At 39.7% G+C, this 16,284-nt stretch overlaps 1 protein-coding gene and 1 non-coding gene across 5 annotated transcripts in view; both read right to left on the bottom strand.

Annotated features, from left to right (window-relative positions):
- UBAP2 (ubiquitin associated protein 2) overlaps positions 1-16,284 on the bottom strand; it is an 82,158-nt gene that overhangs the window by 25,042 nt on the left and 40,832 nt on the right. For 2 of the 4 annotated variants that reach the window (XM_050912934.1, XM_050912936.1), the window contains 9 exons: positions 14,871-15,145; positions 13,562-13,734; positions 12,236-12,446; positions 11,002-11,041; positions 8,087-8,270; positions 5,447-5,513; positions 3,922-4,117; positions 2,562-2,653; positions 1,614-1,664 (listed from right to left, as the gene is read on the bottom strand). In XM_050912934.1, coding sequence (XP_050768891.1) covers positions 1,614-1,664; positions 2,562-2,653; positions 3,922-4,117; positions 5,447-5,513; positions 8,087-8,270; positions 11,002-11,041; positions 12,236-12,446; positions 13,562-13,734; positions 14,871-15,145 — 1,289 coding nt within the window. The remainder of the gene's footprint in view (positions 1-1,613; positions 1,665-2,561; positions 2,654-3,921; positions 4,118-5,446; positions 5,514-8,086; positions 8,271-11,001; positions 11,042-12,235; positions 12,447-13,561; positions 13,735-14,870; positions 15,146-16,284) is intronic. The other 2 variants (XM_050912935.1, XM_050912937.1) reach the window with 1 other exon arrangement.
- LOC127027883 (small nucleolar RNA SNORD121A) lies at positions 14,043-14,127 on the bottom strand. Its single transcript, XR_007767846.1, has one exon. It is a non-coding gene; the product is annotated as a small nucleolar RNA SNORD121A (small nucleolar RNA).

Genomic DNA, 16,284 nt, shown 5'->3' with positions numbered 1-16,284 from the left:
AGCAGGTTTGCTGGCAGGACTTGCAACCCCACAAGGGACCCATGCTGGAGCAGTCTGTTCCTGAAGGACTGCAGCCCGTGGAAGGGACCCACGCTGGAGCAGTTCGTGAAGAACTGCAACCCGTGGGAAGAACTCACTTTGGAGAAGTCCGTGGAGGACTGTCTCCTGTGGGAGGGACCCCACGCTGAAGCAGGGAAAGAGTGTGAGGAGTCCTCCCCCTGAGGAGGAAGGAGCAGCAGAGACAATGTGTGATGAACTCACCGCAACTCCCATTCCCCGTCCGCCTGTGCTGCTGAGGGGAAGGAGGTGGAGAAAATCACAAATGAAATTGAGGCCAGTAAGAGGGGAGGGGTGGGGAGAAGGTGTTTTTAAAATTTGTTTTTATTTCTCATTACCTTACTCTGATTTGACTGGTAACAAATTAAACTAATTTTCCCAAGACAAGTCTGGTTTGTCCATGATGGTAATTGGTGAGTGATCTCTCCCTGTCCTTAGCTCGACCCATGAGCCTTTCGTTCTATTTTTTTCTCTCCCTTGTCCAGCTGAGAAGGAGGAATGATAGAGCGGCTTGGTGGGCATCTGGCATCCAGCCATGGTCAACCCACCACACCATGTCTCTACTGGGCCCAGAACTGTAAGTATTTTGTCTTTTTGCTGGTCTGAAAATAATCCCATTCATTTCAGCTGACAATCCTTCCAAGTATCATGCCTTCATCGGGTAGTTAAAATCTTCATTAATGCGCTCAACTTTATTTTTTCAATTCAGTATGTACAGCTGGACAGGGTTTGTCTAGGACACCTCTGTACTCACCTTTGACTGACTCTGGCTGTCCCCAGACTCCACATGGAAGACCGGGTACTGACTTGGACCTTTAATTATGGCACTCATTCAGTGATACTTCTTTTCCAGATCATTGCTCATTGCTCCATTTCTGCCTCTACGGATACACTGCATCGCGTAATCCTGTGACTTTTCTCAGTTACGTACTACCAAAATTTCTCTCCAAGATCCTTATCCTAGTTTTCTGAAAACAAAATTCTTTACCTTTTTGCAATCTAGGCTGAGGCTCTTTGTGAATCTGCCTAGGAGCTCAGCGTCTCTCACATGCCATTTACATTCTGGATCCAGGTAAGGAAGAAAAACTTTGTATACTCTTCCTCCTGCAGCTCACCTGCGTTTGTTACCATGATGCATTCACAAAGATCTCCACCTATGAGCACCTCCAAAACCTGACAGATGCACCTATTGGCTGCCAGTATTTGCTGTTCTACCCTACCTCTTGGTAAAAGAAAACATTCATGCTCAGATTTCAACTAGATTTGACAAGATGTCATACTGTTGCTACAACAATTAAAAACTTCTCCACTCAAAGGCACAGAGTACACTTGCTTCTATTTAGAGAATTTGCAGATGGACGAATGCACGATGCAACAGTTGCTCTATATCAATTTACACCACCTAGAGAAACCCTTTGTGGATATTTAAAAAAACCAAAATATAGAACATAAGGATAAGCTCTTAATCTCCATTAAATGAACCAATTTGTGTTGCACAAATGATCAACACTGAAGATAACTTGCTTAAAATTAAATAAACGAAGCCATGTACTTACCATTGGCAGCCTGGATTGAAGCATCTGCAGATCATCATAACCATAAATCTGCTTAAAGACAGATAAAAATACAACATCATTATAACACTCTTCTCTGACACTGACCAATTTGGGGCTTTAAACAGAGTTTAATGTAGGCCTAGTCTATTTTAAAGGTGTACAGCTATACATCGCATTGTGCCATCATGGCACACTGTAGCATTTTAAGGCTAATTAATAGAGCTACGCTTAAAATGGGTTGTCGCTCTGATGTTGTTTCTTGGTGACAGCAGTCCTCTCAGAAGAGTTTGACTGTCCCATCTTCAATACTGTTTTCACAGTAGCATCATTCATCAACTATTGAAAAATCTACAGGGCAGTCAGATTTGGGAGTAAGAGCAACAGCCTTCTTTGCTGCAATCATTACTTCTGAGAATAGCAGGATTGAAGATTTGATGACTAGACCACAAAGCAACCTATGGTATCCCCTTGCATTCAGTGTGATACAGAAAGATGATTAGAATAAAGTTTCTGACTCAAAAAACAGATAGCCAAAAATACGTTGATCTTGGTCAGACATCAAAAAGCTGTGTGCAATCTTTCAAAATATGACAGACAGGACACATGGCACATTTCAACCATTACTACAGTAAATCTATTCCAGTTACACAAACCTGAATGACTCTAATTTTATTCAAAGGGCCTAAAACCTGATATCACTGAAAACCATAGCAACACACGTTTAGCTTCAACAGCAGCCAAATCAGGCCTGTACCCACAGTTCTGCAGTTCACTATCAACAGTAAACCCCCAATGAATACATTTCATATATTCTTCAGCATTTGGAACAAGAATTCCAGGTGCAGCATGTGCCAACAGAAATGCCTTGGCGTAGACAGCAGCAGGTCTGGAGGGCCCGCCTGCACCAAGGGTTAAGCAATCAAGGAGAGGAACAATTAAATTGCTTACTGGGTAGGCAGGCAGAAGTCCTCCAGGTCCCACAATATACTGGTTATGCAACAAGGGTGGTACACCTTGGGGCAGGTTTGGGGGAGCTTTACCTGTAGAATCAAAATACGGACACTTTAACAAGCCTTTAGAAAAGAAAAGGCTTCAGCACTGAGACAAGACAGCTCACAAGCCCTGGCAGCTGCACTGTCATAGCTTGTAAATAACAGAACTAGGCAGACGAATTTTGTGATGGTTGATGAAAATGTTCAAAATAGCACGAAGAGTTTAACCATGCCTCAAGGAAGGGAAAGCACAGGCTACTTCAGACTGAAAACAGTCCCATCCGAGAACAGTCTGATTTTGTAATTTATTTTGTCCAAGAGGATTACAAGAATTACAGAAACTTCTCCTTTCCTCAGTCCTCTCCTGAAGGCAAAGTTCAGGCATTGTTCTCAATCTAAGAGCAAATTCTCCCGTTTCATTTTCTGCTCTGTCAACACATTCCCCCTTATCGCCAGCAATAGACTGGAAAGCACTAAGTGTTGCCATCGTACTTTTTGTGGGTGACTTATTGCAGCTGAGAATAGCAAAGAGAAGAAGACTGAAACAGTTTCAGTTGCCTCCACAAAGCAGTGCTAGGAAGTAGAAAAGTAAAAAAATGCACTTTGGCCAGTCATCAGACATTTCGTTTACAAGGTACAGGAATGAGAAATGAGAAATCCTTCTGCAAGTAAGTTCGATCTTAATATTTAAACCATTCACTTCCCTCCATAGGATTTCCTTTTAGCAGTTCAGGTTGATTAGAGAAGCAAGAGAGAATTTAGCATTGCTTCCACTTCAGTGCAAGAAGCCTCCCCACCTTCTCTTTCTGTGGACTCTTTTTCTGAAGTGCTATTTGCTGTGGAATGACCCAGACATCATACACTTTTTTCCTTTCTGTAGATGTGGCAGTAGGGATGTGGCATATGATAATGAGGACACTGCAGTATATTCTGATAGTGCCAAATTAATTCAGGCCACAGAGAAGACTAAAATCAAAGCTAATGTGAACTCACAGCCAAGAGCCGATCACAACCTGGAATACAAACCGGGTGAATTTCCTAGCCCAAAACTTTCAAAGTCAGAACTGCTCTGGTGTCTATTTATAAAGCTTTTTGGGGATGGAATGTGCTATATAAATGCCACATAGCACCCTAACAAATATTTCAAATACGCCAAACCAGGTAACTTTATTTCATAAGCCAGTAAATAAGCATGCTGAAAACGCTAGTCAAGAGTGTGGATTTCTTAGCACAGTTATGGCTGGTGAGATGCTCAACTGACAGCCCTGCTGACTGAAGTCCTCTGGCTATCCACGTGATCTGTTAATATTGCGAACCTGAAGACACTAAGGGAGCTGCCCGTGTGGTAGCAGCTGGTATAGACACACTGGTAACGCTCAGGCCAAGGCTGTTTGTAGTGTTCATACTGCTTGCCATGCTGACAACTGAAGACGTGGTGCTAGTGGCTGAGGTTGAAGCAGTTGAGAAGGTTGTTGAGGGCTGGAGCGAAGCTGTGTTCTCAACACTAGTGTGCTAGAAAGGAGACAAAAAGAATGAGGATCACAGAGCAAATACACCACAGTGGAAGATGGGGGGGGGGGGTTTAAAAAAAAAACCACCACAACAATCTTTTAAGTAACAGCAGCACATGCAAAAGATATGCATTATCTATATACCAAGCAAGCAACTACATTGCATGCTTGCGATTAAGTATTCAAAGAAAATTATTACATGAGAGTTAAATTAAAAGCGCTATATCGTCACAAAATTATACCACAGTAACTCAAATGTCACTCCATTGCATTGTTTCTTGCCCTTTGCTTGTATACTCCTTTAAGCTAGTACTTGTTATGCTAAATAAACTCCTATATTCTTCCAAAAGACAGTATTTGTTTTCAAAATACAGGACACTGCTATCGTGATGTCCTCAATGCACTTGTGGAATTTAAGATTAAAACTGTAGTGCCCCACAACAGAGTCAATGTGGTAGACTCAAACGCAGACCAGATGTATTACAGGAACACGTGAGAATAACAGAGTTCCTGGTTTAAATCCAGCACAATACAGTGCCTTAACTGTAAGGTGATCACACTTGCAAAACGGTGTCATCAACACACAGAAGCCAAAACAACTCTGACAACAGAAAAGAAGGACATTTGAATAAGTGTGAATTTTGACGTTACATATTCAGTAAGGATGGAGCATTACAAACCAAAATGCAGGCATAAAGAAAAGCAGTAACCTATCTGCACACCCCAACTGGGCTTGTACAGAAGTACCCCATCACAGAACAAGGCAGTGTGTCTCTGACTTTCGTTTGTGCAACCTCATCTAGAGCACTGTGTTCACTACCATTTGCCTTGTTACCTCAAATGCATTAAATACACAGGTGACAACATTGCCACATGGTAAACTCTAAATCATCTGTCACGAGGCATTTGTCATGACGTGTATCATTCCATCACCTGCATTTTGCCAGCTAACCTCTCCAGTGGAAACTGCTAACAATCCACATGTCAGAGCAGTTTCAGACAGCCGCTTCTAAAGGATTTTTTTTTTTTTTTTAATACTTTTGTTACAAGAAATTCTTCCTTTATTCCATCTCCCCTTACTGGCACAAAAGTCTCCTCTGCAATTGTGTGACTGGCAAGTCTCTCTAATAGCTACTCCTGATCTAGTACAAATCACAAGTGGTAAAGACTGTTTTTACCACTAGAGGGCTGGCAGTCCTCCTTCCCTGAGATAAGGCTCTTGTTTCAGTTCTTAGTGTACTGGGACACAGTAGAACTTTAAGAGAGGGTCTTAATCATCAGATAAACTGACTATATGCCAAACATCTGTTGAAATGCAAACAGGACTTACTGCATGTGATGTGCTTGAAGACAACACTGAGGCAGGGGAGAGGCTGCTCTGATGATTGGAAAGGGAGCTAGAAAGAAATTGTAAAGAATTAATAAAATTATTTTTTCCTAGAACTATTTTTTATATATGTATGTATATATACACATATAGATACACAAACACAGAGTAGGTAGTAGGATATTAAAGAATAAAAATTGTAGGTGTGTGTATACACATACACACAGTAGGATATTAGTTAAAGAAAAAATTGAGTGTAGGGAGGGGTGTATATATACACACATACACATACATATGTGTGTGTATATATACACACCCCTCCCTACAGACAATTTTTCCTTTAACTAATATCCTATTACTTTTTAATGAAAAAAACTGACGTACAGAGACAACTATTACTAACAGGAAACATCTAAATCACCATTCATTTACATTTATCAACTTACTATATTTTTAGAAAAACAATAGTTACTTCAGGAATTATGTAGCAATGACTCCAAGACACATACAACTCCAAAACCAGAAGAAGGTTCACACAACACATGGCTTGTCTCTCATTCTTCCCCTGAGCAACTGCTGCTGCCTGCCACGGGGCACAGGTATTAATTAGGTGAGGCAGTGCTTTGGTTTGACTCACTATGGTATTTCTCCTGCCTATGTAGTAAAAATACTATGGTATTTTTAACCTGCCTAACATTATTTCAACCAATTAGAACTGCAGGGTATTTGCCCCATAACTCTGCCAAAAGCCCCAACTCACTCTCAAAACACAGTGCTCAAAAAAACCAGCAAATGAAGAGCATCTGTGAAAGCCCCAAAATTAGCTATACTACTACAGAATCTTGCAATTTAATCAAGGCCAGTTCGTATCTCTATACCCCACCAAAAGCCATTTCCTTTTTGAAAAGGTGAATCAGAACTATCAGTTCAGTTTTATACATATACTGTAAAATATGACAATAAAGAATCCCCTGCTGAAAAACATCTGCAGAAAACTTCATTTTGGGAAGCAACTCTGCTTTAGCACCATCTTTTTCCCTAGCTGACCAGGCCTGTGAACTTTTGGCAGTAATAGTAGCATCAACATTGATCTGTAATCCAAAGATATTTAAAATCTCCCTGAAAGGTGACTGAAACTGGTTCTTAAACATTTACACTGATAAAAGTTATACCTTACATTCGAGGTCAAGAATGTTAACTTACAGTACAGTAGGGAATAAACAGAATGAACACTGAACAAAGGCAAACAAAACAAAGCCATAAAAAATATGTATGGTTTGGTGCTCAAAAAGCCCCTCCTCATGTGAAATCAGAAGTAAGAGAGATCCTAACCGTAACAAATACTTTAGTATTCTCTATGGAAATAGCCACAAGAAAATACAGCAGTTTTCATAACAAAGCTGCAGGCTAAATTGTATGCCCTAATTTAAGGGCAAACACTTCTGGTAGCTCTTCAAGGTGTGGGACCAGAATGAATCTTGGCAGTTTCATAGATTAATTTTACTTCAATTCTTTAAAACTGTTCCCCACCTGCAGGAATTACAATGACACCACTTCAGGCAGCAAGGAAAGAAATAGTTCAGTCCAACATACGGTTTTAAACCACTCCCTCACTCACCCTCCCCAGCTCTTCTAATAAGCCTTAATTCACCACCTGACCTATGGTAGAGACAAAGATAAGAGCCATCAGCACAACCAAGTCAGACATGCTTGGAATTCAGGCATCATCTTTTCATGGCACTTGGTATCTGCCCAACAGCATCAACCCTCCAACTAAAATTTCTACCAACGTACACAGCTTTTCAACAAACAAATGTGGGGAGATGATGCTTCTAATGTGAATGGAATGATTCTTGTTATTTCACATATTTACCATTTTATTCAACAGAAAACACTAGTGTATTAAAAGAGAATCAACCATGTCGTAGCTGTGAAACAGGAAAAAAAACCTGATATCCCATCAAATTAGTTTCTTACATTAACAAATACAGTACAAAGGTGAGTATTAAAAATATAACTCAACCAGTACAGCCTCAGGATGTCACCTGCCTGAGGATGAAGCTCAAGTAACAGGCACTGTGAAAATCAGACAGATAGTGCAAATGAGTTAAGCTGTGCTGAATGCACGTCCAGGAACACCAATCTGATATTTCAAAGTGTCTTAAGGAAATGTCTTAGAAAAAGAAAAAACACACACTTTCTCTGTGGAATTATTTCTGTATTTGAATTTTAAGACATACAAATATAAACAAAACTAGAATATTTTGAAATTAGCCAGGAAGTAAACTGTTAAGGAATAATTTCAAACATATGACACTAAACAAACAGCAGGCACTATGGACAAAGTAGGAAAAACAAACTGGGGGAATCAATTTAGCTAATTTAGCCGGCATGATTGAAGCAAGAACCCCTTGAAACACAGTTGTTTATATACCACAAAAACTTGAGGGCAGCAGCTGCTCTATCATTAAGAGGCAGCCCAGAGCTCATACTTTGCAACGAGAAACATCCTATTCTCTTCTGAATCTCTCTCCTAATTCTAGCTAACATCAGAAAAGGGGACCCTGGTGTCTGAAGCCCCCATACGCAATGACCTTTCCCCAAAATTGAACCCATTTCAGTTTATCACAACTCCTACTGTACCTGCTTAACTGGGAAAGTGAGCTGCTGACCAAATCACTGGACTGAGGCAAGCTGGGCAACGTTGCCACGTGCTGCGATGCTGAAGGCAGAAGCGAAGCAGTGGTGGATACCACACTAGGCAGAGAACCAGCAGAAGGCAGTGAGGGAGAAGGCTCTGTCTTAGGCGCTGGAACTGATGAAGTAGCTGCAACAAATTAAAAAGAGGCATTCAAAGACAAATTCCAGCATACCTGACATCCCAGCCTGGATTCAGGAACACAGTAGTATTCTCCCCTTGGTCTACAAAAACCTAACCATTAGCAATCAGTAGCAGTATCAAGCAATCTGGCTATTAAGGAAAATTCAAACAGCAACAGAACTATCATTTTTTCCCTTCAAGCCCTTCACCTACAACAGATTTATAATTTTCACTGCTACACGTCTAGTAAAGTACAGTCTTCTGCACTTCACCTCCCACTATCTGGCTTACTAGCTTTTGCTGACAAGTCAATCCTCATTTTAGAATTCCTTGCATTTGGTTCCGCAAACAGAAGTCACTTGTGCTTTTCAAGGCACTGTACAAATCTGCTTTTACCTATAGCTCTGCTTCTTCATTCCAACCTACACAGCACCTTTGATGATCAAGACTGAGATCGCCGGAGTACAAGGGCACATATAACTTATTAGTTTGGAGTATTCAGTCAAATGTGTAATGCACTAGAATAAAAGAAGCTACACTAAAAGGACACAACTGAGCACAGCATTAAGAGTTGTCAAATACTGACTTACTTTATTTGACCTAGATAACAAAAAGTGTTCACGTTTAATATTACTTTTTAGGCTACACAGAGCAAAACTTGTTTACCACAGATGTGCCTTTCCAAAGGATCACTATACTGTAATAAGACACTGACCAACTCTACTGCCCAACATAATTTCTTCACTTAACTCATCCTGCAAAGATAATATAAAGAATTAGAGACACTCAACTCACCAATAAAACTCAGAGAGAGAGTTGAGCCCTGCCTTCTGCTGGGCCATGCTTCCATACCACACCAGAGACCACTACTCAGTGGATCATCACTAACTTGCAATGCGTGTGAAGACAGTTTTAAAATGGTCACCAAACAAAAGTCAGATATATGCTTGGAATTTACGTATCACAGTTTGTTCACGTTATTGGTTTGGTTTCCTCGCTAAATGACCCAAGTCAGGTTGCTGGACTGGGTGCTACGCGAACGGAAATCAAGAGGTCTTGGCCTTGGCAATAAGTACGAGGGTAACTGACAACAGAGAAGGAAATTCAAGTGACAAACAGAAAGGCATGAAGGCACCAACTATATCACCTGATACCTACTGGCAAGATTCATATAAAATAACTAAATAACATTTACAACTCTCAATACATTTAGAGCAGGGTTCCCCTTCTTGAGGTAAAAGTAGGTGTCCTGAATACAAGAGACAGAATCGCTATGTTCATTAAGATCCCTTACAAGATGCCTGAATACAACGTGCAAGACAAAGAAAAATCAGGAGACAAGTAAGAGGGTCAGAATTATAATACATCAGCTATGCTTTGAACTAGGGGTTTAGGAAGCATGAGATCTGGATATTAAAGAGAACAACAGCAAAGATGAGACATGAACAACCAGGAATATTATCAGCACATACAGAAGGGAAAAGGTCAGGACTTCCAAAAGTTGAGAGAATTTCAAAATCTTTTGGATGCATGAAATAGATACATAGAAGACGACTGATTATAGTTTATGTGCTTGAGATACAAAAAAACCCAAAAGTGTTCTCAAAAGAGAACTGGCATAGAAAAAGGGACTAACAGAGCCATTACAGAATTATTACAAAAATACTAGGAATTCTCAGATCTTTGTTTTCCATAGCAAAAAGACAAGTCCTGCAGTGAATTTCATAAATTGTTTATTAATTCTGTACACAAGAGTGAGAAAGTCTTCCATTTGAAAAGTTGTCTTTATATATAACAGTCTTTTAAGTGGTAACTCTTTGGGCATATACACTCCTCCTGCTCATTTAAATTAAACATGGCACTAACAAAACACTGTTTACAGGTGTGAATATTCAATTTCTTTCTACTCAGAAGTATTAAAAAAAAAAAAGCTGCCCAACTAATGACCTGCCTGAAGAGATGTTTAAGAGGATGACAGACTGAAAATTGAAGTGTTGGAATTCCAAAAGATGTTAATTCACACTGCTGGCCTTGAAAACTTCCACAGAGCAGCACATAAAGGTCAGAAGAATGAATACTATATTTTAATTATTTTACCTCCAGGAAGAGAGCTTTAGGGGTTCTACAAGTAAAATACCACATTAGAAACAGGCCAAGATGAAGATAACTAACGCCTGTATCAGAGCCAGTACTGTGTTACTGTTACTCCACTGCAAGGCAGCAAGCTACCCAGCAGCGGGAGCATGTTAGTCACCCTTATTCCCCACAGGCTTGTAACAGGGCATAAGTAGCGCTACACCCAGTGAGAGGTGCATTCAAAGAATGTGACTTTGTTTCATGACAGCTAAACGCTACTCACAGCTTCCCACTTGAGAATTGGAAGAATTGCTAAGAAATTTTACATTAATTTTTAATTCCATATTTTATTTTAATTTCATATTAAATAGTTTTTGACAGGTAAATTCAAAAGGAAAAGCAGCAGCAAAGCAGCTTCTCTAATTCTAAGACTGCTTAGGTTTGCAGATTTAATAGGGCCGCTTTCATACTTCAGTTTTAGTCAAGAAGCAAGCAGTGTATCCTATGCAAGCACAAAATAAACTCAAATGGGTCAGCCAAAAATTAGTCAGGCAGAACAATATAAAACCTTAAACCAGATGTTGCTGCTACAGTTGTGCGTGCAGCAGGTAGTAAGGAAAGATCAGAAAGTCCTGTGCACAACCAAGCTTTGTAAACTTACTGTCAAGAGTTGCCTGTGTTCTAACACCGCTGTGCCCATTCTGTAAACAAAGGAGAAATGAATGAATAAATCATCTTAGAGGTATATTAAGTTTTCAGACTGAATCACATATTGAACATGCTTCATGCAAAATTCTATATTCATTCTAAATTGAAAGACAAAAAAAGGCAGAAAATTAACTTTTTACTGCCTTTAACAAAACCACGTAATAGTTGTCTCAAGTGCAAGGTGTCCTGAACATACAGAATCCCATACACTGCCCATACTACACCCATCAGCAAGAGACCTTCCCATGTATTGTATATAACATAAACTTTAGGTTCACACCGATATGAAAGAATTGCATTAACATATAGGAAACGGTTGTGCTTTTGATCTAATGCAACTCACAATTTTAACTATCCAAGTTACACAGAGACGCCAATTTTTTTCCATTGAAAGATAAGACTTGAGAAGCACCAGTTGTTTTTTGGATAACGCTGGAGTACAGAAGTGGATAGTCTACGCTTGATCCTCACCAGTACATACGAGCTAGTGCAGAAGACAAGTGTGACTGAGCCATTACATAACAAAGGCCAGAAGTAAACAAACTTACAAACTCTCACAAGTTCCTTAAACATTTAATAAATTAAGTCCTCTTAAAACAAACCTACATTCCATATACAAAGAGAGTAGGTGCTTTTGAATCTCCCAGGAGAGATCCTCTCTGTCCTAGATTAGACCTCTTCCTATGCTTTTTTAAAATAAAACATGAAACTAATTCCCACTGGTGTTTATATCCAACAGAAGAGTAATGTTGGAGGGGCCACAAACAGTTTGGGATCCATTTCCTAGGTGCCGTATAAATTTAATAAATAATATACCTTTGGATAAAAACTGTCAAGTTACAGGGAAAATACCATGACTAATATTTACATACAGAGATAGTTCCTTTTTTAAAAGCTCAGCTTCAGAGCAGGAAACTCAAGTAGAATGTTAAGTGTTACGAAGAAAAATGGTCAAACAGCATTTAAAGATGTCAAAACCCATAAAATCAGAGGTTCTTATATCCCAAATACAGTATGGCCAAAAATGGCTACACAATAGGAAAAGCAAAAACAAGTAACAGGGTGGGCATGGGAGTCAAAAATACCACCTGGCTTGGTTAAAGTATTAACATAGCAGAGTAATACAAGTCTAACACGGGTAAGAATATTTCACCTTTTTCAAGGTCTTATTTCTGAAATTCACTCACCGTAACTGCAACAGAGGTTGATTCAGACGGAGGCATGGAGCTTTGGTACGCTATCCTACTATGCACAGAAGTCTGGTCATAGGAGGAAGTTGTTGTTACTGGGCTAGTGCTCTGGGATGAGCAGGACAGACTGGAAGAGGTGATGGCAGAGGTTGTGTAGGTGGACTCCTGTACTGTATTGGATATTGGCAAAGAGGTATTCAAAGGATCACTGGAAAAAGTAGAAATTATTTATCATCTTGGTAAATGACATCTCAAACACCTTCATGAAAATATCAGCTCCTCTACAGTTATCTAGAACTACCTTAAACATGCAGTCAAATCTACGTTATTTATACTAGAAGATCTAATCACGAAAAAAAAATATATATAATTTTGCTTTGGTCCCCAGTAGTCACTGCTTCAAAACCATCAGCTGCACTAAGTACCATTCACCTTCCTCCTGCCAGCCCAACCAAAACAAGAGTTTACACGCAAGCACTTTTCAGTCATGTTATTTCCACCTTCTCAAAGGATAAATTGATGATCATAATCTCTCTTTTTTAAAAAACTAAATCCATAAAGTCTGGTATATGATGAGAAACACCCAGTCTCTTTGCAATAGAATTCTAATGATACAGTAGCAGTCTAACAGAATGAACTATGCAAAGAGGGAAAAAATACTTTAAAACATGCAGGAGTGTTTTACTTTCTAAACAGCTTAAATTATTTATAGAACTAGAAATGAACGTGAAAGTTCATTTTTACTAGTATTTCTGAATCAACTTCAGGAATCTTTTTACTGAAGCCAATTTTTGAATGAATAAGGAAGGAAAAAATGCTTTACTGGTACATTGGCATTTATCATTGGCTATTTCAGCATTTCAGTAAGAGCTTCTGCATACTGAAAGCCTGGCTTCTTTTCTCATCCGACAGGAGCATCAAATCTGTAATCTGCTGCCAATCTACTAACACACATATATGGTACAAGGGTCACCTCTCTTGGATCAAAAGCAGAAAAATTTGGGTTGTGAGGAACAAACCCACAAACAAATTTGAAAATCAGGACAATTAAACATGAGAAAGCAATTCTATAAAGGGTAGCTTATTATAAGGTTATTTACATTTATGTCATCTTCAGCTTCACATCGACCCATCCAGGGAGATTTTGATTGTCATTAGAAAAGAAATGTCTCCTTTAAGATGCCATCCACAGAAAACACTTCGCCTTACAAGTCATCATATTTCCCCCTCTCATCACATGGTAACTGTGCCTTGATGTTTTTGGCACAAACTTGACCCCCTAAAGAAGACATCCAAGAATGCACAAGCGGAACTCACACGTACTTTACAGATTTTGAGTACAAGCTGTTGTTGGTCGCCTGGCTGGTATTCTCACTGCTTGAAGTTGATCCAAACTCTGGGAGTGCAGGCTCTGAACCAAACTCCAGAGCTCCAAACTGAACATTTAACCCTGTCACATCTGCTGATCCAGGCATCTCCACTGCAGAGGCAGGAATCTTAAAGGAAGAAACAAAAAGCCATAATACCTTTCCATGCACTATCTGTATTAAAGATACCAGTAACTGACACCCTCTCCTCCCTTAACTACAGGCTTCTTCAGTTACTGCCTCAGCCTTTGCTGCTAACTAGATCTGCAACAAGTCCCCAGTTTACATCACATAAATTAACTACATTCTTGTAACCTGAAATTAATTCATTAATTCTGTGCCCTGATCTGGAGCTGAAAGATTAAGCCATGCTATTCTGCAGTATCACCCGTGTCCATCCCCCTTCAGCCAACATTCATCTTGTGGCTACTAAGTCAATCCAAAATCACTCAGCAACAGTCATTTTCCACACAGAGCAATCAGATGCATGCTTGGAAAAGACAAAATCACTGTATTTTGGACCTAAAAACTATCCAGCTTAGAATTTCCTGCTTTATAAACAAGAAATATACCATGGTCTTTGCTCTCCTTCTCCCTAGCAACTTATATATAGAATAGAATCATAGAATCATTTAGGTTGGAAAAGACCTTTAAGATCATCAAGCCCAACCATTAACCTAACACTGACAAGTCCACCACTAAACCATGTCCCTAAGCACCACATCCACATGTCTTTTAAATACCTCCAGGGATGGTGACTCAACCACTTCCCTGGTCAGCCTGTTCCAATGCTTGACACCTCTTTCGGTGAAGAAATTTTTCCTAATATCCAATCTAAACCTCCCCTGGTGCAACTTGAGGCTGCTTCCTCTTGTCATATCACTTGTTACTTGGGAGAAGAGACCGACACCCACCTCACTACAACCTCCTTTCAGGTAGCTGTAAGAGAGCGGTAAGGTCTCCCCTGAGCCTCCTTTTCTCCAGGCTGAACAACCCCAGTTCTCTCAGCTGTTCCTCATCAGACTTGTGCTCTAGACCCTTCACCAGCTTCGTTGCCCTTCTTTGGACATGCTCCAGCACCTCAATATCTTTCTTGTAGTGAGGGGCCCAAAACTGAACACAGTATTTGAGGTGCGGCCTCACCACTGTCAAGGTCAGTCACAGGGGGACGATCATTTCCCTAGTCCTGCTGGCCACACTATTCCTCACACCAGCTTTTTATGTTTTTACGTTCACTAAGGACAAGCCACCATTCAATTACCTACCTTGGATGCTGGAGTTATCCTCCGTTTTGGTGGTTTTATCTGTTTCTGCTGGGTTTGATGTGCAGTCACTGCCTGGTTATCCATAGATATAGTGGGGAGCTGTAACATTTTGCTAACAGCTGTAGATGTGTCTACTGGCGATGGCTCACGGAGTTTTACCTGGGAGGAGAAGGACTCCAGCCCAGGAGGAGGAACAGGAACTGCCTGTGTTTGTTGCTGCTGTCGCTGGGTCAGCTGGCTCAGAACTGGGGATGGTTCAGGCTGGGATTTAAAGTCTGGTCAGTGTTGGGAAAAAGAAATATCAAAATTAAAGCATTAAACTCTGCTCTTCATGCTTCTACTCTTTACGAAAGAATCTGGGTGACCTGACATACTTGTCAGCTGTGATTTTATACCATGTGCAAGTCTCTTTCAGACATCACATGAGTTCACATTGAACATTACCACTGCAATAATAAGGCCAACATTTGATATTCTCTACTTTAAATAAACAGCTGTGGGCAAGCATTATTTAGCTTTCTTCAAAAATATGAAAATAAACCTATCTATACAGTCACATAATATTATCACACATTAGTTCTCAAAAACTGTTATGGATTATTTTAATCAAACACTGCAAGTTTCACTGCAATTAACTGTGCTGATAAAATGTGATTACTTCCAAGGAGCCTGGAGTTGCAATTTAGAGGTATTATGAGTTAGGATTTCCTGCCCCTACAAAGGAGAAGAATTTCAACACAAATAGGAAGTCATCTACGATCTCAACCTGGCTGAAAGTCAAGAGACGCTGGACACAGTTTTTTTCCAAGTATTCCCCTTTCATATTTTTCAGATGCCAAAAGCCATGCAGTGACTCAGAGCACTGGTCAACAAATGTAAGAGATCCACAGCATTTGCAATGTGAAGGTTTTTTTATTCATTTGGTAAAGTGCATTAGAAAGCAACTTAAAATGTACATAAACATTATTTCAGAATTGCTGCATGGCAAAGATTATAACTGCTACCAAATTGGCTGCTTATCTATCTGGAAACATATACCCATACACAAGATAGATACAAGAGCTATCACTCTTCACAGTGAGAATACTTCTAGGAACTACACTGCAAAAACCAAGTTTGTATCATTTTCACTGTTTCTACTAATTTTACTCAATTAAATGAAAAATCCATAGAATTATGAATAGATAAAATGGGTAACCTGCACCATTCTCAGCACACTAGGAAAAGAACACTGGGATGTGATGCAGATTATGAAGAAATTATATAGTACTCATTCAAAATTCATGTAATGGCTAGGAGAGAAAAATTTGGGGGAAAAAAAAAGAAAAAATATGGTACAACCTTATACTCAGCTAGAAGCAGCACAGGCACAATGAAAAAAAGTATTTTCCAGGATTTGTTAAGAAACAGTCAC

Source organism: Gymnogyps californianus, chromosome Z, assembly GCF_018139145.2.
Source record: "Gymnogyps californianus isolate 813 chromosome Z, ASM1813914v2, whole genome shotgun sequence".
NCBI classification, from domain to species: Eukaryota; Metazoa; Chordata; class Aves; order Accipitriformes; family Cathartidae; genus Gymnogyps; species Gymnogyps californianus.
The sequence above is the reverse complement of the archived record's forward strand: the minus strand, read 5'-3'. Positions and strand labels throughout refer to the sequence as shown.